The 23,936-nt window shown below is 37.9% G+C and overlaps 1 protein-coding gene and 1 non-coding gene across 2 annotated transcripts in view; both read left to right on the forward strand.

Moving 5' to 3' along the window:
* STX18 (syntaxin 18) overlaps positions 1 to 23,936 on the forward strand; it is a 64,092-nt gene that overhangs the window by 35,111 nt on the left and 5,045 nt on the right. Inside the window, exons 3-8 of the mRNA XM_050338593.1 lie at positions 6,601 to 6,716; positions 7,777 to 7,854; positions 7,958 to 8,024; positions 10,555 to 10,670; positions 15,074 to 15,162; positions 23,422 to 23,480. Coding sequence (XP_050194550.1) covers positions 6,601 to 6,716; positions 7,777 to 7,854; positions 7,958 to 8,024; positions 10,555 to 10,670; positions 15,074 to 15,162; positions 23,422 to 23,480 — 525 coding nt within the window. The remainder of the gene's footprint in view (positions 1 to 6,600; positions 6,717 to 7,776; positions 7,855 to 7,957; positions 8,025 to 10,554; positions 10,671 to 15,073; positions 15,163 to 23,421; positions 23,481 to 23,936) is intronic.
* Positions 16,584 to 16,657, forward strand: TRNAG-ACC (transfer RNA glycine (anticodon ACC)). The gene has a single exon. It is a non-coding gene; the product is annotated as a tRNA-Gly (tRNA).

Below are 23,936 nucleotides of genomic sequence, written 5' to 3' on the forward strand. Positions count from 1 at the left end.
GAACAATTTAATATTAAAAGGCTGTCCTGAAATTTATGTAGGAGATTTAATTTTGTTCTTGAAATTTGACTACTCTGTATTTTGTCAGTCCTGCTATTTGTTTTTCCAACTAGTGCAATATGTTGGTGTAATTCAGCTTTTGAGTTACCAAGTTGAACTATTGTATGCCTTTTAAAACTTCTTCATGATGTGCTACATCCAGGTTCTTGATTGCTTCTTTGACCTTACTTTTTCAGACTATAAATTCTTTAATAATAGAGTTTTTATTTTTGGCATACATAAAATATCCTACCATAGAGGGGATGTCTCTATTTCGTTTTTAGAGGAAAATTTTTAGCAATGTGAAAGTCAACTGGAGGAAGGGTTATTTGAAAGCGAGGCCCTGACCCATTTTATCAAACTTTAAATATTTTACTGAAATACCTAAATTGAGCCCAAAACCCCTCAAGATTGCTTATTCACCTTCTTTCTTCTTGATTTGACTGTTATTTATAAAATATGTAAATGGCAAAGCGCATGAAACTATTGATGCAGTGATCTAAGCTTACTGACTTAGAAACCACTACACCTTTATCTTCTCCTGTTTATCAGGATTTATTTGCTTTCTCCTACATGTAGGTTTTCATTCCTTTTAGATGAGGATTGTTACTTACCTTCCCGTTTTTAGTGTATTGACTGCTACACATTGTCTATATCCTTTCCTTCAATCCATTTGCTGTAACACATCCCTACATTGCTTCTTACACTATGCTCCGTGAGATCCTGTCTTCAGTCTTTGGTAACTTGTCTGATGTTTCATCTGTGAACAACTTGTGCCTTCTTTTCATCATCAGCTCCTTCATGCTTTTGATCATTGAATCACCAAGACAGTTTGTATGTTTGTGTTAAATATGATTTGAGGAACTAGTGCCCTAACACTTGGGAATTTGAAATGGTTCTCGGGATTCCTCTGTTTTTTCTGAAGGCTCTTTCAAGTTTAAAGATTCCTACTCTTTTAATCAGACACTGGAAAGGAATTGAGGGAATTCCAAATTCTGATCGCAGAACCTCATGTAAAAGGAAAATGTTTGAGAGAAGACCTTCCCATCTGGAATTATTAGACATCTAATATATTGTGTTTTGCAACTGCAGAGATACTTATGTAGCCGATCAGTCTGGTGTAGATGGCTTCTGAATAGAAATGATACTTTTTCCATGGGAAAGGCTGGATGAGTGGCTTCTCATACATCTTCATTACATACTCCTGTGGTCCTATGCAATTAAGTGTTTGAACATTCCAATTGTTAATAATATACTTTAAAAAAATTCTGAACAAATTATTTTTCTGTCTTAAAACATGATGTTGGTGCCCAGTAATTATATCTCCTGCCCTAGTATTTATCTGTGTAAGCATTTACCTGTCTAAAGGCAATAAATCAGTTACATCATTTACCACTTGAATGAAAATCATTGGATGCTTACACAGTGCTTCATGGAGAGTGTTTTCATGTCTTTAACAATAAAAGAAAAGAAGCAGCCATTAAAGGACTCTAAAAATACTGTTTTACTGACTCCTGTACAATGCCAGGCTGCTTTCTTGTCTAGGCTTAATCACATTTTTACAGGAAGCAAGACTTTGTTTGTTATAATGATAGTAAAACATAGATGATCTATAGAGACTTTCCTGTTCTCCAGGGAATTATTTTCAAATTATTTATATTTTCTTTTTTAATTGCACTAAGATAATATATCACATTTCAGAAATAGTAGGTTTTTTGTACTAGCACTCCGGAATTTCTCAGCAATATGTTACGAAACTGAAAATGCTAATTCAGGTTTGCCTGTACTGCCTGTTCCAGTAGCTGAGGCTTCCACACAGAATTAAAAAAATACATTTTACGTGGGTTGTTGTGGAATGTTTTGTCATTTGAGTAGACAAGCATTTACCTTGGATTTATGTCAGACAGCATTTAGATGAAAAAAGGCGGTAAATGAAAATGCACAAATCTTTGTTAAATAGGAAATCAGACAATCTAAAACATACTAGATGCCCACAGGGAAGAAGTTTTAAAATGTCTGCTGTATTTGCAACTAAGGTTGTACAGCCATGTCCTTGAATACTGACAAGGAGCCTTTCTTTATGTATTTGCAAGGCAGTATCTGCAGGTGGTAAGTGGGGGAAACCTCTTCTAAAAACAGCATGTATCAATATTTTAGAACTGATTTTTTTTCTGCTTATTGCTTCTCTCTCTTTCGTAATACACTGTTGGAAGAAAACCAAGGTTTTCTTCTTGATTTGTTGTCTTTATTGACTTAGTAAGGAGAAAATATTTTATGCACCAGCAGAAGGTTAGTAATTCCAAAAGCTGATGTAACACCTCCATCAGCTCCTCTCCCTTGTGCTTTGCCAGCAAAATAAGCTGGAAGAAGCATGGCTGAAACATCCAGAAGAGAACTGCTAGTGCTTTGCTTGCTTTTAAATGTTTCTTTAAGTGAGATTTCATATCCTCACTGTAATGAGGACCCATTGTAATGATGACTTTTTATGCAACAACATGTTGTTGTTATGTTTGGTTTATGATCTGATACAATCCCAGCTGACTTTCTGAAGTACTGTTCCCTGATCAGTTCTTCCCCATTCTCTGTGGGTTCAGATAATTGTTCCTGCTCCAGCAAAGAGCCTCTGACCATTCCTTATTGGAATTCTTCATGTCATTTCTCCAGGTTGGCAGTATTGTTTTGAACTGAAGTCTTGTTTTCTTGATACAGTTTTAATTTGCTTAACTTTATGCCTCTGCAGGTTTAGTAAGCATATACTCCATTCTGCTGAGTTGTTAATGGAAGTATTAAATAGCATCAGATTCAGAACAAAATCCTGTGGAACACAGCTCAGTACATCCTTCTGTTTTGGTATACAACTACTCCCAAGTTCAACTTTCCAGTTTCAGATTCATATGGTGCTTGTTTCTTCTAACTCATTTATTCACTGGTAGCTTATGAGAATGTTGTGTGAGATGGTAACAAAAGCCATACTAAAAAATATAGCAATGGTTGCTTGTCCTCCATCCATAAGACCTATTACTGCATCCCAGCAGTAAATTACACTGCCTGTGGCATAGTCCTGATACATCTTGGCTATTGGTGATCTTTCTGTTCTTTCCTAAGTGCTTAAATGTTACTTATTTATTCTTACATTTTTCTAGGCTGAGTGGTCTGTGAGTCCTCTGCGCTTTTTTTCCCCTTTAACGGAGTTTTTTTAAGATAGTTGCTAAACTTCATCTTTTCATTAACCTCTCATTGGCTTAGTCTCTCCTAGTTCTTGGCAGTGAGGATACATCCCTTCATTTGATGCATTTCCTATTTTATTCCAGGACTTGGTCTTCTGTTTCTGATCACTGTATGAATGTGCATACACCCTGGGCTTTTTTGGAAGTTGGTTAGTTCCATTCAAGAGCACATCTTTGTCATACAGATAGGAGGGATATATTAAGTTTACCTTCAGCATTATTCCAGGAGCCACTGTACCTTCAGGTACACTTGTGCTGTGGCCTCATTCCCATAGCTCTCTTTCTCATACACTCATTTACTCAGCAGCCTGTTGTTCATGTATTGTCTGACACTTGATGTGGTTGATGAAAATATCAACAAAGAACTATGATGAGTTCAAAATGAGAGAGGTACTAAATTGGGCTCAGATGATTTAGAAGCAGTAAGCTAAAGGGTCACTGTCTTCGTTGTACTCTTCACCCACCATCTTAGAAATTACAAATAAATCAAGTTGCCTTCCAGCCCAAGTTGTGAAGTTTTCTCATATTAACTAGGATAAAAATCCAGAGGAAGTTATTTTCCTCCTTTGTCCCTTCTTTATCTCCATGCATTAGCCAGTACACGTCTTGGCTACTGTTTCTCATTATTTCTGGAAAACCTGGTTTATTTGGCCTTTCTTGATTTAGTGACGGATCAGTCCATTGCTGTGATACTGCCACTGCACTTCTGAGCAAGTATTTATATCTCTGACATAAGAGACACAGCTGGATTTTTTTTCTGTTCGTTTGTTTTTTGTCTGATATATTCACGTGGTTTTGTTTTTCTTTGGCCTGTTTTATTTTAATGAATGGTTCTTTTTCCGGTAAGATTGGAGGATGATGATTAAGTGAATTTTCAGTGTAATCTCCATGTGCAGATTTACTGGGGAGTGCAATGGGGACTTCAGTACCCTGTTAATACTAGTGGATGCCATATGTGTTTTGACATAATGGGATATGATTGTGTGACTCCATTCTTGCCTTCCCAAGGAGGTTGGGTTTCAGGTATCCTTGCCTCCGAGTTGCTTGACCAGCTCATGTTCAAAAGCACCAGTGCCAGACGCTGTGTAAGCTGTAAGCAGTTAGAAAAGGAAAAGGATTCTATTTCTTGTGTACTGGGTTAAGCTGTGTTTTGCTAGCTTTGAAGCTGTGAAACTCCTGTTTAAGATCGACCCTTTTTTTATTAGCAACTAGGAGACGTAACTTAACAACTTGCTTCCCAATGTTAAAGCTGTTGCAGTTATCCTCAGCATATCACTACATTACCACTAATAAATGTACTCCGTGCTCATTTTCCAGCTAAATCTGTGTGCTCAAGTAACTCTGTAGACAGAGCCCACTGAAGGATGTTATACCTTATGCCATCCATACCAGATGAACTTCATGGTCCCCTTCTGTCTGGGCCTGTGTGGAGGTGGTTGTAGGAATGCATTTTCTGACTTTACACATTCTAAGAGCTTGCTTATGCCACAGACAAGTAACAAAAAGAGTCATCTATACAAGCTGTGCAAAGGGAGTATGGGAGAGGTCTGTCTTAAAATATTTAACAATATGAGTTATGTTCTGTTTTTAACTGCCAATATATCATCTTAGCAAAGTTGGGAAAAGCCCCTCTATTAGATTTTTTTAAAATCAGGCAATTTCAAATCTTTCATCATTCAGAATTTGATTTCTCAGAAAGTGCAAATTAGAGTTAAAAATCACTGATTACAGCTGGGATAGGGATTCTGCTGCAAATTTATGAAACCTGTCAGGCCTGACCAAAGAGAAACAATTCAGCTAGTAAAAGATAAATGGAAACACTATATATGGCTGGTTTTCTGTAAGTATTAAAAATTAATTTTATGACATTTAGAATAGTTTTAACCAGAGGGGGGAAAAAAGCCCTGATACTTAGATCTCCAATACACGGCAGTGTTGGAAATAAACATGTGAAATACAGAATATTCCTTCTAATTTGTTTGTCTTACTGTTTGCTTGCTAATCTGTGCTGGTGTACTAGCTGGCCAGTAAGCAGAAACTAATTTTTAAGGCAGATGAACCATGTGCTGATTTTTGATGTGCAAGCAGTTATGCGGAATGGGAATGAAGAGATTTTGGTATAATACTCAAGGACATTACAGTACACTTAAAACTTTGTGGAAGAGGTCTGATAGGCCCATTCTTACAGTACATCAGTGATGCAGGAAGGAACTGATGTGTTTGTGTATGATGAGAGTTGATGAGGTGGGGTTGTGTGAACTGGTTGTGGGCGTTCCTGTGGCAGGGACTGCAGTAGACACAGGGGAGCTTTGGCGAGCTAGTTTTGCAAATTGAAGATCCTTTCTTTTCACTTGTATTGCTGCATTAATATCATTGCATTATACATGAGGAAATGTTCACTTATAAAAATAGTAAATTCAAATGTGCGTATAAGTTAAGGTTTTCTTTCTGTTTTTATAAAGAGCAGATATAATAGGCTGTGATCACTATATCATCAGGAAACTCAAGATGAATATAGTATAAGCTGCTGTAGCAAAGTTTTATCATGCTGTCACCTATGGCTGTGGAAACACTGTTAAATACCTTTATACAGTATGCTTTTCTGGTGGTTACCTACAGTGTGTTAATATTTTAAAAACAGGCCTCTATTTTTATTAATTTAATAAGAAAAATATGTATTAATACAATTAGAAAATACTAAATGCATTATGTATAGTCTAAAATAGAAATAAACAATGGCAATAGGTTTTCATGAATATTACATTCAACTTGATATTAAAAATGTGCATTATTTTCTAGTATTCTTAGTCTGTTTTGAATTCACAGGTTTCATAGTACAGCTACTTTAAAAATAAAGCTCTGTATTTTATTGAGGCTATTTATTATTTAGGATAATGAAAATATATTTAACTAAAATAAATTCCTTCTTTTTTTTTTGTACTTCTTTCAGTATTTGCACTATTCCATTATCTTAATTTTTTCATGTTTTTAGAATTTAAATAAACTTCACTGGAATAAGTGCTGAGGGCAGTCATATATTTTCTAGTAGTATTTTCTCCTTATCTGCTCAGTATTTGATTATGTACAAGATGATAGGATATATTGCTTTTTAATATATTTTACTAGTAAAAGTGTTTAAAAAAAAAGGTTAAAAAAACTTGCTAGAAGTGGCATTTTTATCAGTGATATTTATTGAACTTTTTACTGCTTTTTCCATGAAAATCAGTGTTCCAGAAAAGTTCTTGTGAAGATGTTGACTGGGAAGGTCTAAGATGTGTACTTGTGGATTTTATGTTGGGGATTTTGTAAGTGACAAGTTTGTCTTGTTTCTCAGCCATATTATGTCTGAGTATGGGAGGATGACGGATACAGAGCGTGATCAGATAGATCAAGATGCTCAGGTGTTTATGAGAACGTGTGCTGATGCCATTCATCAACTGAGAACAGAAGGTAAACTAAGCAGCTCTTACATGTTTTTTCTCAGTTATTGATGAAGGGTAATGTAATGCTGAATATTGCATGGTGAATCTGAAACACTTTTAGAAAGAGATTAGTGAAGTCTCATTGCCTTTCTGTGTATATCTGTTTTGTCCTGTTGGATGTTTAGTACTGTACTTCATTTTCTTAAATGTTAGTGGAAAGAGAGGTCAGAGCATGGAATTTTACTTATTTATTCAAATACACCAGGTAACATGTGTAAAAAAAGAGTCTTAAATATTTACAACTTGAGTAGTAATTCATCACTGTGGCACAGAGGCCTGAACCAAAGCTCCCTAAATTCAATGGTTGCCTCTTTCTAGCTTGTCTATCTGTAAGGTATTACAGGTATAATATGTCCAAGTTCGAGATAATTAAATAACTTTAACAGAGTTCTGGTAAATTAACAGCATTTTTGACAACTTGAATATGGGATCATATCTCTACTACACTATCTTGTGGAAGTTGCGGAGAGAATTTCTGTTTGGCCGTTTTCAAGTTGACTTGCTGTAGCTCTGTGTTTTGTTGATACATCAAAGATTTTCATCAGCTGTGAAATGCTATCCAAACAGTTGTAACATTATTCAGAATCAGTGAAAGTCAGGCATGCATGGGAACTACATAGTGTAAACATAAGAAATATCAATATATGTGAATTAAAAGGATGTTTGACACAATAAATCTCAAATACTTCCACATAGTCTATACACTGGAGAATTTGAAGAAGTTTGATATTTTAAGCAAGTTAAATCTCTAGATCTGTGTTGCTGTGCTTAGCTAGATGATACCTAGTCCTGTTTAGAAATTTAATTGATATAACTTCTTGGCATATATAAAAATAATGTAAGACACTAGCTGGCTTTATTTTTTGATTTCTTGTGATGATTTGCTGGTTTAGAGAACCTATATTTAAATATAGTTGTATTTAAAATAGGCTTTTGAGTATAACTTTCATGTCAACTGAAAGTGCAGACTGTTTTGGAATTCAGTAAAAAGTTACAAGATTCTCCTGTATCTTTCTTTTGTATTTCAGCACACAGGGGTGTCCTGTCTGCTCAGGTAAAGGAGCACAGAACCGCTGTCTTGGACTTCATTGAAGATTACTTAAAAAGTACTTTGTATTTATTGCATGGTTAAAAATAGATGATTGCATTTTCCAAGAAAGGAATCTTGCTCTTCTAACCTGAAATTTTGTTTACTGCTATCCTGAACAGGAGTGTGCAAGCTGTATTCTGAACAAAGAGCTATCCGAGTTAAGCGAGTGATAGATAAGAAGAGACTGTGAGTAGTGTCAAAAATAGTTAACTGTACCTTTTGCTTGTAGGACATTCAACAAAACTGTTATTCGTGGCTAGATTCTAAGGAGATTGTTTTAATGGAAATCTGTGGTTGGATTAAAATCTTCTGCTGTCAGCAGGTGCATTCCAGGGCTCTTTTACAGAGCGCTAATAGAGTGCTGTACTTCTCACGTAGGTAAAGGATTAAAGCACCAAATCAGAAAAATGTGGGTTAATAAACCTATTTGACTTCTACAAATGCACCAAAGTATTTTTATGTGTCCCATTAAGTAATATTCTGAACAAAATTATTTACAACAAAATCCTGCATTGGTAACATGTCTCAAAGATGGGTTGTCTCAAAGATATGCCATTTAGGATACTGTCTGTTTAGGTACAATATATGATCACTTTTCTCTCCTATTCTCTTTCTGGCTTTCTTTTTTCCCCCCCTTTTTTTTTTTTTAAGCCCCTATCTTTCTGCTAAAGCAAGAGACTGTTGTTAGTAAATGCTACTTGAGATGACAGGTGTTCATGGCAAGTAGAAACATGATGTACCTCTTTGCCTCTCTTTATGGATGTAAGAACTAGAAAAGTGATGTTGACCAGGTAGAGTCTGTATGCATTGCAGATGTCATATAATTGCCAAATTGTCATTTAAATTAAAATTCAATTTAAATAAATCACAGGGCATAACCCAACATTTATTACGACTCGAAGAAAAATGGTATAGTTAATTTGTGATTTCCCCAAGGATTTCAGCAGATGCTTTATGTGATGAGAAGTGTACCTTCACTTAAAAGAACTAGGCGTTCTTTAAACAATGCATCCCAGACACTTTGTTCATTTTAAATTGGAAGTTTCCTACATTAGCATACTGTACAAAGTAAGGACAACAAACAATAAAGGAATACATTTCTTTAGAAGTAAATTAATTCTAGTGCAGCTCTTCTTTCCTGCCGTTTAGTCAATTTAAAATATGTATCAGACAATACTGAAAGGTTTGCAATAGAAATATATTTCATCATGTTTCCTTTCATACTGATAACCATCCTAAGCTCTTCAACAAATTGCCTGAGTATTATAATTTTTTTACAGAAGTTGTCTTTGTGTATTAACTCATATTTTTTGATTAAAAAGTTCTGCCAGTTAGGACTAGTTCCCTGTAAATAAAAGCTGAGAAATAGAAACACAAGCACTTATTTCTGTAAAGATACTTGGTTGAGATTTTCAATTTTTGTGTTTATTGGTATTCAAGATTATATTTCATTTCAATTTAAAACTTCTTTTCCCATTAGAGCATTTTGTGAATTATGTATGCAATTATTAAAATCAAGCTGATAGTTTTGTTAGCTGGGGAATTGGTATTTAATATTATTAGTCTCAAAACTATTATTTGAACTGCATAGACATCTAGATAAGTATTTTTTTCCTTATTATTAGGCAAATTAGGACTTGAGAGGGAGGAGATGAGAGAAGAAGAGTTCTTTTTTGTAAAATTACCAAAAGCCCAGTACTTACAGAGGTTTTATAACTAAGAAAGGTTCCCTGCTACTGTTTTTTTCTTGTTAAATAACAGTCACTCAGGGATGACTAATGCATTATATTCTGTTTTTTGTAGAATTTTCTAATTATGGGTTAGAACTTAGACACAATGCAAAGAAGGAAAGGAACACAAAATGCATCACCTGTTAGGCACAGGGGAGAATTGCAGATGATAATGAGATTAACTGTTGATTATATTTGTGAGGGGAGGAAGTGATGAAGTTGGCACAGCAGGTGATTCAGCCCATTGCTTTTTGGTTTTTTGGTTCTTTACCTTCTCCAGTGGCGTAATTGCTAAGCATTTAACTATCTGCTATGTACCAGTTACAGAATTCATTGTAGACAACAATAAATCACAGAAATTTACTGGAAAAAATATGTTGCCACTGATTTTTGACTTTTTTGGTGCCACACTGAAACATACTTGACAAGTACTTAGAATATAATCATAGAATGAGCTTCTCATGTTTTGTATTGCCTTTGTATTAAAATTACATAATAGGGACCTACATGTAGTATAAAAAAAGCTAATTCTGTTGTATTTTGTATTTTCTTACTTTTCCCTTATGATGATTGAAAATATAAAGTAAAATTACAGTTATCACTTGAAAAAATAAAGTAGTAGTGCTGACCATGCTACTAAAAAGAATTTTTCAGTATGACCAAAATGTTGTTGTTTTTTTTTTTAAAGATAAATATTTTAATACACTGGATTTTTGAAAGGAAGTTTATTAAAGTGTCTGTATTTTTATGCTCTAGCCTTCAGTATTCTCCTCAACTCTGAACACGTGGTGTGTTTTGGCCAGGAATACTATTCGTGCTTTCTTTGCCTTTGTAATAATATTTCAGTGAAAGTTGCTAAGTACATTTTGTATCTTGACTGGAATATCTTTAGTGTGAAGTCTGCAAGAGTTAAAATATTGGATTTAGTAACCTGTGGTTCTCATTTTGTGTAGTATCAGTTAAATTATAGGCTCTTGTTCTTCTAGGTCCAGACTTGAACCTGAGCAGACCAATGTGTCCAAATCACCTCTTTCCACTGAAAAATCTTCATTAAATCCTATAGATGATTCTGAAGAAAAACTTTCTGCTGAGGAAAGCAAAGGTAAGAATAAAATGTAGTTATATTTTACTATTTGTGGCAAGGCCTGTCTGGTCAATAGTACTTCTTTCTCATTAGAAGTGCCAATTGCTGTGACTTGAATCTTCCTTGAGCTGATCAGGCTTTTGAGAAGCATACTGAGAGACTGAGGAAGCAAAATCTAAAACTTTTTGACATGGCAGCTAAACAAGTCTTATGCTTTGCTGAATTCCTCATCCTCTTAATGAGTTCTGTGTGAACTTTTTCCTTTTTATTTATTTTTATCAATATCCTATCTTCTGAAATTTGTCTGATTTTTCCATATTCCCTTCACTGATGGCAAGTTATTAGAAAGTAGGTCAGTGACTTTCTGGGAAGATTCTCTAGTTTCTAAGCAGAGAGACCTTGAGTTGGACACTTCTACATAGCAGCTTGAAGGTAGAATATACTCACAGAGGGTTACTGGCTGGCCAGATCCAGTAGTTTTGGGAATTTCTCCACAGCATTGAGCTTCCCTTCTGGGATGATTGAATCTCATCTTTCAGTGGGCAGGAGATAACCAGAAATCCAAAGCAGTATCTCTGACCCTTGGGTCATTCCAGATGGTGCAGTTCTTGACAGGACTTGTGAACATTGGTTCTGATTCCTTGGTGGCCTGTTTCTGAGGCCAAGGGATATAAGTCCCTTCCCTTAGTCATTTCAGTCTGTCCCGGGATGTGTACACCGGCAGATCTTTGGAGCAGAGTGCCTTTTGGACTACCACCCCTAGGCAGATAATTTCAGGTTTCATGCCTAAAGAGAAATCTTGTTTCTGTCATTCTGGAGTTGCTGTCCCTGGCTTGAGTTCTCTGGCTTGAGCTGTCTAGAGGAGACCAAGGTACCCTGTGATTGACAGCAGGAATTTTTTTTCTTTAATTATGTTACATTCGGAAAATATTTCATCAAGATAGTACAAATGCAATGGTTATCCAAGTTATTCTGATAAACAGTTGTTGTTTCTTTAGTGATTTTTATTAAAAGAGTGAAGTTCGTCTGCTTAGTGACTCCAGGGCCATCCAGAGGGTGGATTCATGTGAAGTGGGTACTCCACTTCTGGATGAAGACTCTAATACTGAATTATGGCACAGCGTGCAAACGTTTTTTGATATGTTATTGCTTATCTTCCTAGCCAGTTTGTACTCCTGCAACCCTATCAGTATGCTTTTTTCCCCCCTGATGCTGAATTTATTGTAAGAAGCACAGGTTTTGATTATGTGCCGTTTCTAGTGGTTACTACCTTTTCACGGTCTGTCATGAGTGAGGCAGCACACAGGCATATAGACGAGTTTCACCTTAACACGTTATCAGTGGTTTGCAGCTGTGAGCTGGTGCCACCAGAGAAGCAGCAGCACAGTAGCATCTTCATTGCTTTGTGCTCTTTCCTTGTTACCAAATGCCCCCACAATCCCTGGAAGTGTGCACTCCCACCATGTAGTGTCATTACAGTTTTTAGCTCCAAAAGTCTGCACCACACCATGGAAAATACTGTTCTTTGTGTGCCTTGGACACAGCAAACCACTGCAGTAAATAGAAATGCAGCTTTGTTTATTGCATGTTAATTTTGATTACTTCAGTTTTCACTTTTATGAGTTTATGCTTTAATTTTTATGAGAAAGTAGGGGTCCTGCCACGCAAGTGATGCTGATGTCCTTTAGAAGGACTGCTGACTAGACTTTGAGGAAAATTATGGAACTTGTATATCAAAACATATCTGTCTGAAAGAGTTTGTAAATGCACACAGTCTGTGATTCCTCACATAAGTCCTGGTTGCTGCTGCTTATAGAAATCAGCCTTGTGACTTTGCTGGTAGGTGGTTGTTGAAGCGTGAAAATAACATGAACAAGATGACGAGGAAACCAGAAGCTCAGTTTAAATCTTACAGCTTTTGATTTTTATTTTTTTTCCAAGTAACTTTTCAAATTTTTAAAGAAGTGGAGAAATTATCACATTAAAAATAAACTATTTCATCTTCAGGATGCTGGTGGTTTAGAGAGTGATGATAATGTGTTTTTATGAATTAGCCATCATCAACATGCCTGGATCTCTTCTGTTAAATTTCTCTGTAAAGATACTTGTGAGAGCAGCTTGTGGTCCTGTCCATAATTTGAGCACTGATGAACAGCTGAATGTCCTACTTGGTGTGCTAAAGCACAACTTGGGTTGTATCTGGTTTCTTTGGCAGAAACCAAACCAAAATGTGGTTACTTTTGTTTCGAGGCAAAGCACCTGTTTATATTAGAATTATAGTGGACGTGCCTCATGGTAGGGAAATAGACTCTCTAGAGATTGCTTTTATGTGCTGACAGTATTTATTTACATATTACAAATTTGACAGTTTATGGAAATAAATGTAAATAATGAGTAGCTTTTGAAGTGGTCCACAAGCTTAGCAGCTGTCTTTTTCAGTGTGGAAGAGGGATCAGAGGATTTGATGATTATTTTGTATCTTCATCATGAGTTAACTACTTCTCTTTCTGAATCAGAAATGTAGTTTGTTTTTTGCTGGCTGAGTTGCAGAAAAGCATTATTGTCAGCTCTTTGAAAGCTGCAGAGAGCCCAAAATGTACCATGGTGACAGGAAGAACCCAGGGGAGATATGTGTTTCTTGCTTACCTATTACCATAAGTATAATTGCTTACTAGCAATCACATTGGATACAGGTACTGTTTTTTTAACAGTGCTGAGAGTGCCTGAAAGTAATTGGTTCCACTGGGATAAAATAGGAACATGTCTTTTTTTTTTTTAACTCCTCCATAAACTAATTATCTTCTTTTGTTTGAATACAGTAAATAATTTTAAATTCTTGTAAATTTAAAAAATGTAAATACACTGATTACCTAAATAAATTAGTTTTGTGTTTCTGTGAAATAGACTTGAAATACTGATAATACCCAAGGGAAAAAAAAGAGTAAAATACTTTGTAAAAATCTTTAAAGATATTCTTGGGTTTATTTCTTATTACTCAAAAGAAAGAACTGATTTTTTTTTTTTTAATATATTATATTCCTTATCCACATCCCTCATTTGTAATGCTGCCATTGTTTGTGCCTCCTGGTTTGGTTGTTAGAAAACCAAAAAAAAATTATAAAGGAGGCATACACAACAATACTCCTTTACGATATTTATTTTTCAAGAGTTTTCACAAATACTATTGTGAAGGATAAAAGGGAAAACTTCTAATAACCCTTTTCATATATGTGTTTATAAATAGCCCTACTCTTTTCAAAGGCTTCCCAAGACAGGTTAGTATCTGAATGTTGATGCATCAGTGCTGCATATGCAATTGAAAAAAAAATAGGTTTAGAAGGTTATAACAAAATAAATTAAAACAGTCATAAATGCCTGAAAAAATTGACTGGGATAAATAGGAAGCTGGCATGTATGGAAAAAGTAAAAGCTAAATCTTTCTGTATTTTAATTTGCAACCTGCATCTGATAAGTCCAAGCAGGTTCAGCGTTGATCCATTGTGAGGTGGTGCAAATCTCTGAGTTTTGTAAAAATGTCACAGCCAGTGGAGAGAACAGAGGCCCTCTCAAGGGTATAGTCTTATCATGAGGTTTTTAAACACTGATGCTAAAAAAGCTTCAGAAACCGTAGGTTCCTTTAGCATAGTTTCTTTTCTTCACCGTTCTAACTTCTTTGTCTATAATCAGAAGTGTATAATTAAACCTAAAATTAAATCTTCCAGAAGGGAATATCCCAGAAATAGCTGTTCAAGATCTTTTATGCCCAACTCCTGCAAAGATTTATGCAGATGATTAGCTTTAATCAAAGGGGAAGTACTGCTGAAATAGATGAAGCAGCTTTGATGTGTTGAGGTTAATTTCTGAGATTGGAGCTGATTCCTGTTATATGCAGGAAGACCCCTTGCACAGTGTGGTGTGGGATTTGAGCTGTAACAGGAAGTTTGAACAGCATGAGGAAATGGAGTTTGTCCTGTGAACTTTGCACAAATTATCTTTGAAATTCTGTTTTTAGTTTTTGGAATGAGTAGCTGGTGGTACTGTCAAGTCTCATTGGAAGATAATAGTTTGCATATAGACTGTTATTTTGAAAATTGTGTGGTTTTGTCTGTTGGAAGACGACTGCTACAGTATTTTGTGCCCTAAAAACTCTTAGTGCATTGTGAGTTGTTTTACATCTTTCACTGTAGGTATGTTAGTGTGACTCCTTCTAGTTCCTAAATTAAACATGCACAAAGGCTTTTGGCCCAGTTTGGATGTTAAAGGTTTTCAATGTAATTTCATGCTGTAAATGTAGGGTGAATCCCAGTTATGACAAAGGAGATACAACAATTTCATCAGCAGTCTAACATGGCTGAAAAGTTATTTTCACTTTACTATTCAGTGCCCTGTATTGTCTCAAGTGTTTGGTGGTTTTTTTACAGACAGGAATCTGCCTGATGCCCAAAGTAACCTTGGATTATGGGGGGATGGCAAAGGAGAAGATGAGCTGTCACCTGAAGAAATACAAATGGTAAGTTTATCCTGTGTCTTATTGTCTGTTTTATCATATTTTCTGCAGTATTCTTATGTGTTAAAATGATAGTACAGATTCATCCAAATTAATTTTTAACATTCATTTTATGCAGAATAATGCCATAACAAGATACACCATTTGCATGTGACTTCCTGGTTCTTCTGGTAGCAACTAATATTTAAAATTGCTACAAAATATTTACATGGAGACATGAAATTAGTACAACTAATTTTCAACAATTGAAATTAAAATTGCTTTTTAAAAATTACAATCATTAGCTGCTTTTTTTTGGTCAGGAAACAATAGAAGGCAAGGCAACATCAGAAGCAGCATTATGAAACTTCTGAAAGAATAAAGTGTTGGCACTTTTTTTCTTGGACTGTTTTTAGGGCACAACTTAAGCAGTTGTACTGTTTAACTATAAAGTTATACTTCATTTTATTTCTTTTTATTTTTTTATTATTAAAATCAGATTGGTTTCCTAGAAAGAATAGATATGTCACAACAGAATTTCATGAATTTTAACTTTTTTGCATTTCCCTGTTATTAGCATGTTTATGTACTGATTGATCCAATTATGCTTACAGTTGAACTGATATAGTAGAAAATTTCTGACAAAGTCATGGTTGCTGACAACTTCTCAGATTTTTTGATTATCCCTAAAATGTATCATTTTGAACAGAGTTCAAAATTCTTAGAAAACCTCTCTACGTAAGCACACATTGCCTTGGGTTTATATGAAGTAAATCAAAAATATATTTCAGTCAGTAGTTGTGCAGATTTCAGAACAGTTTAACTAACGGAGAGGGCTGCTGCAGAATGAGTTTGTGAAGCTTCCTTGGCAGTTATTAGAAGTGTTCCCAGACATGCTATGCATCACCCTTCCAGTCAGAGATGAGTAAGTTGCATGTAATTATGGTTTGGTTTGCTAAAGAGGAAAGGTTCTTCAGAGGCTGCTCTGTGTGCTCTCATAGTGTTCTTGAGTGCCACTCTAAAATCTGAAGACTTACTCCTGCTTTCTGTTTTCATATTAAAGAGAGCTTTTTGCATATTTTCATTCTCCTGTCTTTAGTCACAATACCATGAGCCCCCTTGCTTCCAGAGGAACGGGGGAAATGAGAATCAGAGGTGATGATTCTGACAGGGCCTTCTGACTGACTGCTAAATGGGGGTTGTGTTTTATAGGCCTCACACTGTAATTAAGTTTTAAATGTGTTTGTTACATCCCTTGTCATGGTATTTTGGGAGTAAATACATTTCTTTTTCATGAAATCCTATCATACCTTTATACTTTTCAGAGTAAGGCTGCAGATAAGACAGAAATCTATGTTCATAGTTTAATGATTTGAAAGATTTCTGGACTCCTAAAATGTCCAATCCAAAACTGCTTATTAGGCATTACTTGAGTGTTAGTAGGAGCCCCTGGTGGTCTAGGGGGTAAAGGCGCCGCGCTACCACCGCGGAGACCCGGGTTCGATTCCCGGTCAGGGCCACTCCCGGGCAGGTGGGGCTCGTTAGCCCTTAAAGGCAACCCACCTACGTCCTAAGGACCTCGCTGCCACCGTCCAAGCTCGCTTGGCCCCGGCAGATGAACCTTAGGATTAAAGGGTGGGCTCAGTTCCGCGCACACTGTGTCTCACCTAAAAAATCCAATGCGCAGGCTGGAAGGTGGAAAGACCTTCCCCGGATCTTCGCTCGCGAAGACTGGCCATTATTATTATGAGTGTTAGTACTGATAGTAAAAAAGTAGAATTGAAAAAAGCATACAAAGGGTAGGTACCACTACAACACCCTCCTCTCAGCAGAACAGCCTTCCCCAATGAGGGTCATTTCTTGTCACGTAGTTCTTTTCTGTTGGCTTTGAATACATATTATAGGAGTTGACAAACTGTAAACAGAGTGGTATATTTGTGTAATATGTATTTGTACACAGCAGGTTTCAAATGTAAATGTTGCTCCAATATGTAGATGCTGTGCAAACCACCTCTCTGTTCTGTGGACAGATTTTTTTCCCCTTAGGTTTGTTGTTCTGTTTTAGAACACTATAATTAGCTGAATTACAAACACTAGAGATGTATGTGGTGACTATTCCACAGAAAAACTGCTCTTTCAGTGCCTTTTTGAGGAAACTTAGAGCTAAGAGTTGACCTTTATTAGTAAAAGTTGGATTCTATATAATTTCATTCCTAAAAGACTTTAAATTCACTAGATCCATTATTCTGATTTTCAGGTAAATCTGTATCCAAGGTGTAAATGTAGGTGTAACTAGGATATAATCTGAGCATTTGAATGTGCATTGCTTTCTTCACTGCTCATCTAAATCCTTTAAGTTATGCAAGGAGAGGTTAAAGTTATGCAGGGAGAAAATTAGAAGGGCCAAAGCCACCTAGAACTTAATCTGGCTACTGCAGTAGAAGACAATAAAGAAATGTTTTTAGAAATGCATTGGCAACAAAAGGAGGGCTAAGGAGAATCTCCATCAAGTACAGGACATGAGGGGAAACTAACAAAGCCTGAGGACAAGGCTGAGGTACCTAATATCTTCTTTGCCTCATTCTTTAATAGTAAGACCAGTTGTTCTCAGATACCCAGTGCTGAGCTGGAAGACAGGGATGAGGAGCAGAATGAAGCTCTCATAATCCAAGGGGAAATGATCAGTGGACCTGCTTTGCCACTTAGACATACACAAGTCTATGGTTTGAGTAGGATCCAGCCAAGGGTACTGAGGATGCTGGTGCAAATGCTCACTGAGGCATGTTGCGTCATTTACCAGCAGTCCTGGATAACTGGAGGGGTCCCAGTTGATTGGAGGCCACTAAATGTGACACCCGTCAGCCCAGAAGGGCTGGAATGAGGATCTGGGGAACTACAGCCCTATCAGCCTGACCTCAGTGCTGGGGAAGGTCATGGAACAGATCATTTTGAGTGACATTATACAGCACTTGCAGGACAACCAGGGGATCAGGCTCAGCCAACATGGATTTATGAAAGGTGAGTCCTGCTTGACCAACATGATCTTCTAAGATGAGGTGATCCACTTAGTGGATTAGGGAAAGGCTGTGGATGTCTCTACCTAGAGACATCTCTAACTTTACTCAGTAAAGCCTTTGACACCATTTCCCACAGCATTCTCCTGGAGAAACTGGCTGCTTGTGGCTTGGACAGGTGCACTATTTGCTGGGTAAAAATGGTCAGATGTCCAGGCCCAGAGAGTGGTGGTGAATGGAGTTAAATCCAGCTGGTGGCTGGTCACAAGGGGTGTCCCCCAGGGCTCAGTACTGCGGCCACTCCTGTTTAATATCTTTATCAATGATCTGGACAAGGGGACTGAGTGCACCCTCTGTCAGTTCGCAGATGACACCAAGTTGGGTGGGAGTGTTGATCTGCTGGAGGGCAGGAAGGCTCTGCAGAGGGGTCTGGACAGGCTGGATCGATGGGCTGAGACCAATTGTATGAGATTCAACAAGGCCAGGAGCCAGGCCCTGCCCTTGGGTCACAACAACCCCAGGCAGTGCTACAGGCTGAGGGAAGAGTGACTGGAAAACTGCCCATTGGGAAAGGACCTTCAATCCTGTGTTCAGTTTTGGGCCTTTCACTGCAAGAAGGACATTGAGGTGCTGGAGTGTGTCCAGAGAAGGGCAGTGGAGCTGGTGAAGTGTCTGGAGCACAGGTCCTGTGAGGAGAGGCTGAGGGAGCTGGGGGTGTTTAACCTGGAGAAAAGGAGGCTCAAGGGAAACCTCATCACTCTCTACAACTCCCTGAAAGGAGGTTGTATCCAGATGGAGGTCGGTGTCTTCTCCCAGGTAACAAGTGACAGGACAAGATGAAATGCCTTCAAGTTGCCCCAGGGCAAGTTCAGATTGGATCTTAGGAAAAATTTCTTCACTGAAAGGGTTGTCAAGCACTGGAACAGGCTGCACAGGGAAGTAGTGGAGTCACAATCCCTGGAGGGATTTAAAAGATATGTAGACATAGGACTTAGGAACATGGTAGTAGTGGCCTTGGCAGTGCTGGCTTAGTAATTGGACTTGATCTCAGAGGTCTTTTCCATCCCAAACGGTTCTATAAAGAGGGTAGGTTACACAACTGCTGTGTTGGTTTTAAACTGGGATATGTTGTGTGTCAAATCATACTTAACAAATCTCAGTCATGGTTCTGTGATCCTTCCTGTAGATAAAATAATGAATTAAAGCACTGTCATATTGCTAGAGCAGCAATTTCTATCAGTATTTTATTCTCAGGAGAGAGCCTGAAATTGTTCAAAATGTTTGTAGGTTATTGCATGATTTGCACAATAAATTTCAGTTTATAACTCTGAGTACAGGTGTATTAAGGGTTTTTATAGTTACTGTGAGCAGATATCTTCTGGTTGCATTAACTGGGGAAAAATCTGGCTCTGACATTTAGAGTTGTAAAAATATCTTCTCTATCTTTTTTTGGTTGGCTTTGTCTTAAATTCAGGAACAGCATATCTAATGATTTCTTTTATGGTGTAACAAAAAGAAGTGGTGATTATTTCTTTTATGCATTAGATTTTTAGCCATATATTAAGCAGTTTGTCACTTTATGCTATATTTTGCTAACAGAATATTTCACTATCATAAAAGAGGCTACTTCAATAAGCCATAAATATATTGAGCTCTACTGACTGCTAGAGCTTAGTTTTAGGTTCCCATCATGTAAATCCCTTTGTGACACACTGGTATATGATGTGTTCAGTGCTCTAACCCTTTGTTAAATTGACTGTTTTAGCATATCTTAACTGCTGTCTGTGCCAAGTGCTTCATCAGCCATGATTTCAAGTTGCAAAGATCATTTAGCAGTTTAGAAGGTAATCTGTGCCAGTGGAGGATTTTAAGTATCAAAGGGACTTTTTAAAGAATACTTTCTCAAGTGGATTTGTGCTATTTATAAGGGATTAAAATCATTCACTGTTTCTCTATTAAAAATCTGTCTTCTAAATTAGTTGTCATCTCAGTTTTACTAAGGCAGCAAAATAGGGAATTTCTGATGTTGAGTATTTTACAGAAATACTTATCCTTACAGAAGTCAGAAAAACAATTACAGCTTGGTGGCCCCACTTAGTCGCTCAAGGAGCAACCAGTCATCCCAGCACTAGAACTCGTGGCTCTGTTTCACTGCTCTGTTCCTTGGCTTTGTTGTGAGGTGACTCTGCCAAAACCAGACATACAGTGGTGTGAACATAAAGGAGTGCAGTGGTGAAACACCTTTAGCCATCCACCGCTATGAAGTAAATATCACTGTATTTTAAGCAATTATATTTTAACAAATGGTCTGCTCTGTAGGAGGAGTCACTACTGACAGCAATGACTTGCAACACCAATATTTTCTTATTTAACAAAACCATTGGATCTTTAGAGTGGAAATCAACGGGACTTCAGGGAACTGTGTAGTATGTTGCTCTGTTCCCACTCAGCTCATGGGGCTGGATGCCTTCACTGAGGCCTCTACCCCACAGTGAAGGTGACAGTGCCCAATAACCCTCCTCTTAGACTCTCTGGAATCCTTTAACCAAAGAGAGAAAGCTGTTCTTGCCAATCAGGTAGACAGTGAACCTCTAGTACAAAAAGAAATCTGTATGTTAAGGAAATAAAAAGTAATTTTTCTTTATACTTCATGACAAAAATTGCCCATGTCAGGAAACTAAACTGTTTTCTATGAGATTCACTGTTACCCTTCTTCAAACATACCTGTCATTTAACACTCGCTTCTGTGAGATTAAATCTACAAATTTCTGATTTTTAGCAGTAACAACTTCACCTTAAGGCATGCAGTTGACATTTAATATGCTCCTTACAGAGAGTCAGGTACTGTTTCTCTGAGGCTCTGATGGGCCTGAAATAAGATGAAAAATGTTACAGCACAAAGTGTAGGGGACAGGGGCAACGGTGTGGGAGGTGATGGAGGGAATAAAGGTGAAGGCTGTGAAAGCTGCCTTGCCTGTTCTCAATTTCCTACTTTTCTGGGCTGCTCTGTGTCAGTGCAGAATCCTTGCACAGCTCCTGCTCTCTACTCTCCCTTAAGCCAGTCCTATCTTGTCTGGCCCTGTGGTGGGATTCAGTTTACTAATCTCCCAGAAAACTCAGGAGGAAGGAGTGGTTAATGAGCTAAAATGTCATACTGTGAAATCAGACAAGCATCACTTGCTTAGGATTTGTAGGCAGAGAGAGGAGCAGGACAAATTCCTCAGTGGCTGCACTCAGTAATTTTCACATGATTTTCACTAGATCGTTTGCACCCTCAGTAGTGTACAAGCTTTAGGCTTCTCTTAGTATTTGATAGGGTAGAAGTTTCAGCTGGAACACTGCAGATCATTTCAGGGGATGCTCACATCAGTACCTGAAGCAACACACAAGAGGTGTTGCACAAGCTGTATAAGGAAGATCTTACGAAGATCTGGATAGAGATGCTGGTGGCACAATTGGGGCAGGGTGGAGGGATCACAGTGGGGTGCCAAAGATCTCAGCAAATGTGCCCATGTAAATGTACTTCTACAGAATGGCTCTGTGAGAGAAGCAGTGGCTCAGGTGAAATGTCTGTCATAATTTTCATTTTGCATCTTCATGACTGTTGTTTAAATTACTTTGAGTATCAAGTGCTTCATTTTCAGCTATTTCAGTAGCATTGCTCTGAAAGAAAAGTCCCCATTTGCCTTTCACTGTTCTAACACAACCCATGGTATAACCATAGTGCTTTGGGATTCAGACCCTTTCCCTCTCTCTTCTTTTGCTTTTTGCTCAGGACTGTATTTTTTCAAATCCTTACTTTCTTTGGGCAGTGTCTCCTTTTCTTGCCAGCTTAATTGTTGGGTATGTGCTCAGATAGCGAGCAATTCCTGTGGCACCGACTGAGAACCAAGTTGGAACTGTAAGCAGTGCTGTTTTGTTGGCATTTCCACCTTTGACAACACTCTGCTCTGCCTTCAGAAGGATAATGAGTCCTTGCCAGGTGGCTGAGAGGACTGCTGCATTTTTACTGCTAATGAAACTGCAGCATGATTGAATTATGCCAAAGTCCTAGTGTGTTACATAGGATAGTTCAAAATGGGGAGATTAACTGAACTGGAACAGGGCTCACTCTCTTGCACAGCTCCATTGTCCAATTCTTTGCATTCTGAATCCTGTTTTCTGGCACTCACACTGCAGTGTATCTCACTTGGGTTTGCCAGAAGCACCTAGCAGCAATGTTTCCAGCAGAAATGCGTATCCTGCGTGCTCCTGCTGTGTAATTGCACAGGACAGGTGTTTCCTAGCTTTGTGACAGAAGTGCAAAGCCTTGGTCAGTTGTGTCCACACCACGAAGGGCCAGCTGTTACTGAGGCTTTGGCCCAAGAGAACTGCTAGGACACCTTGAATAAGCTTCCCCTGCCCCCTCCAACATTGGGCCTGTGACCCTTCCCAGAGGAACTGCTCTGCTGTCCCTGATGGCAGGACTTTTTGGCTGGGACAGACAGGCTGCAGAGCTCCCTGAGAGCAGCTGGGGGCAGCAAGCAGGGAGCTGCAGGCCCCCATTGGCTTTCAGACCCTAAGACCAAACTCATGCAGGCCCTTTGAAATGAAAATCCGAGCTCTGTGTGTCCTAATGCTAAAACAGCCCTCATCACATGGTTTCCAGTAAGATCCACTGGGAGACCCTTCTCTCCAATATTATGGCTGTGCATATTTTGTTTCCACAAATCCTGTCGTCATACTTAATGCATGGTCACTTGTTCTGTAATGAGTCCCAAATTATCTGGGAGTCAGGTACGCTTGAAAAGCCAAAGCTTATTTCCCTGCATAAAGCCTTCTATTTATGCCTGTATTTGACAAATGCAGTGTTAACAATATATTTAAATGTTTCATTAAATACTCATGAGTTTTAAATGGAAGAGCTCTTCTGGAATAACTAAAGCCAGTGCATTTATAAAGTATTTCATACTGCAGCAAAATCTAAAGGCTCCTAAACTTCATTCCCCCAGCAGTACATGAATGTAAATGACAGTGCAAGAGAATCACATGCTTTCACAAGCATGAAAGATTTCTCCACTAAAATTTCTAAAATAATATAAAAAGATTCATCCACTATATCCTTCCTTACTGCTAAGTAATTTGAGTAACTTTAAGACTGTTTTAGCTGAGACATACTGTAATGGATGGCAAGGAAAGGGTGGGAGTTGGTTGATTGCCATGGGCATTAAGAAGGGTCCCTGAGTCCAAGCATCTGAACTCATGTGTGTCATTTCCTTCCTTTTTCCAGTTTGAACAGGAGAACCAGAGACTTGTTGGTGAAATGAACAATCTCTTTGATGAAGTCAGGTACAATTTTCTGTTACTCAACAGACTGGGGCACAGTTTACTGGCTGCACGACATCTGCCTGCCCCAACTGGAGTGGTGTGGGAAGAGGCGGGATGAAACAGGAGCACCCAGGAAAGGTGCTGTGTGCTGTCCCACAGTGTAAAAAATGATTCTGAGGGTCACACAAACTATATAGAATAGTACTGGTTAAATTGGGAAGGCTTACATTCTCCCTTACCCACGTTTTAAAATACTCGGTTTTCCACTCCCATCCCATTTTCCGCTGCATACACAGACAGCAGTGGGGGAGGAGCCATCACTGACCCTGAGCAGAGACCTGGCTATGCTTACAGTAGCACCATTCACCCTCCCTTGCTGTGCAGAACACTTGAACAACTACTCAAGCTAGAAACTGGTTTCTGGATTGTTAGTCCTAGGCAAGGTGAATTCCACAGGTCACAGTAGCATATAAAGAG

The sequence above is a fragment of the Myiozetetes cayanensis genome, unplaced genomic scaffold (assembly GCF_022539395.1).
Source record: "Myiozetetes cayanensis isolate MyiCay16 unplaced genomic scaffold, myiCay2020 scf7, whole genome shotgun sequence".
Classification (NCBI taxonomy): domain Eukaryota; kingdom Metazoa; phylum Chordata; class Aves; order Passeriformes; family Tyrannidae; genus Myiozetetes; species Myiozetetes cayanensis.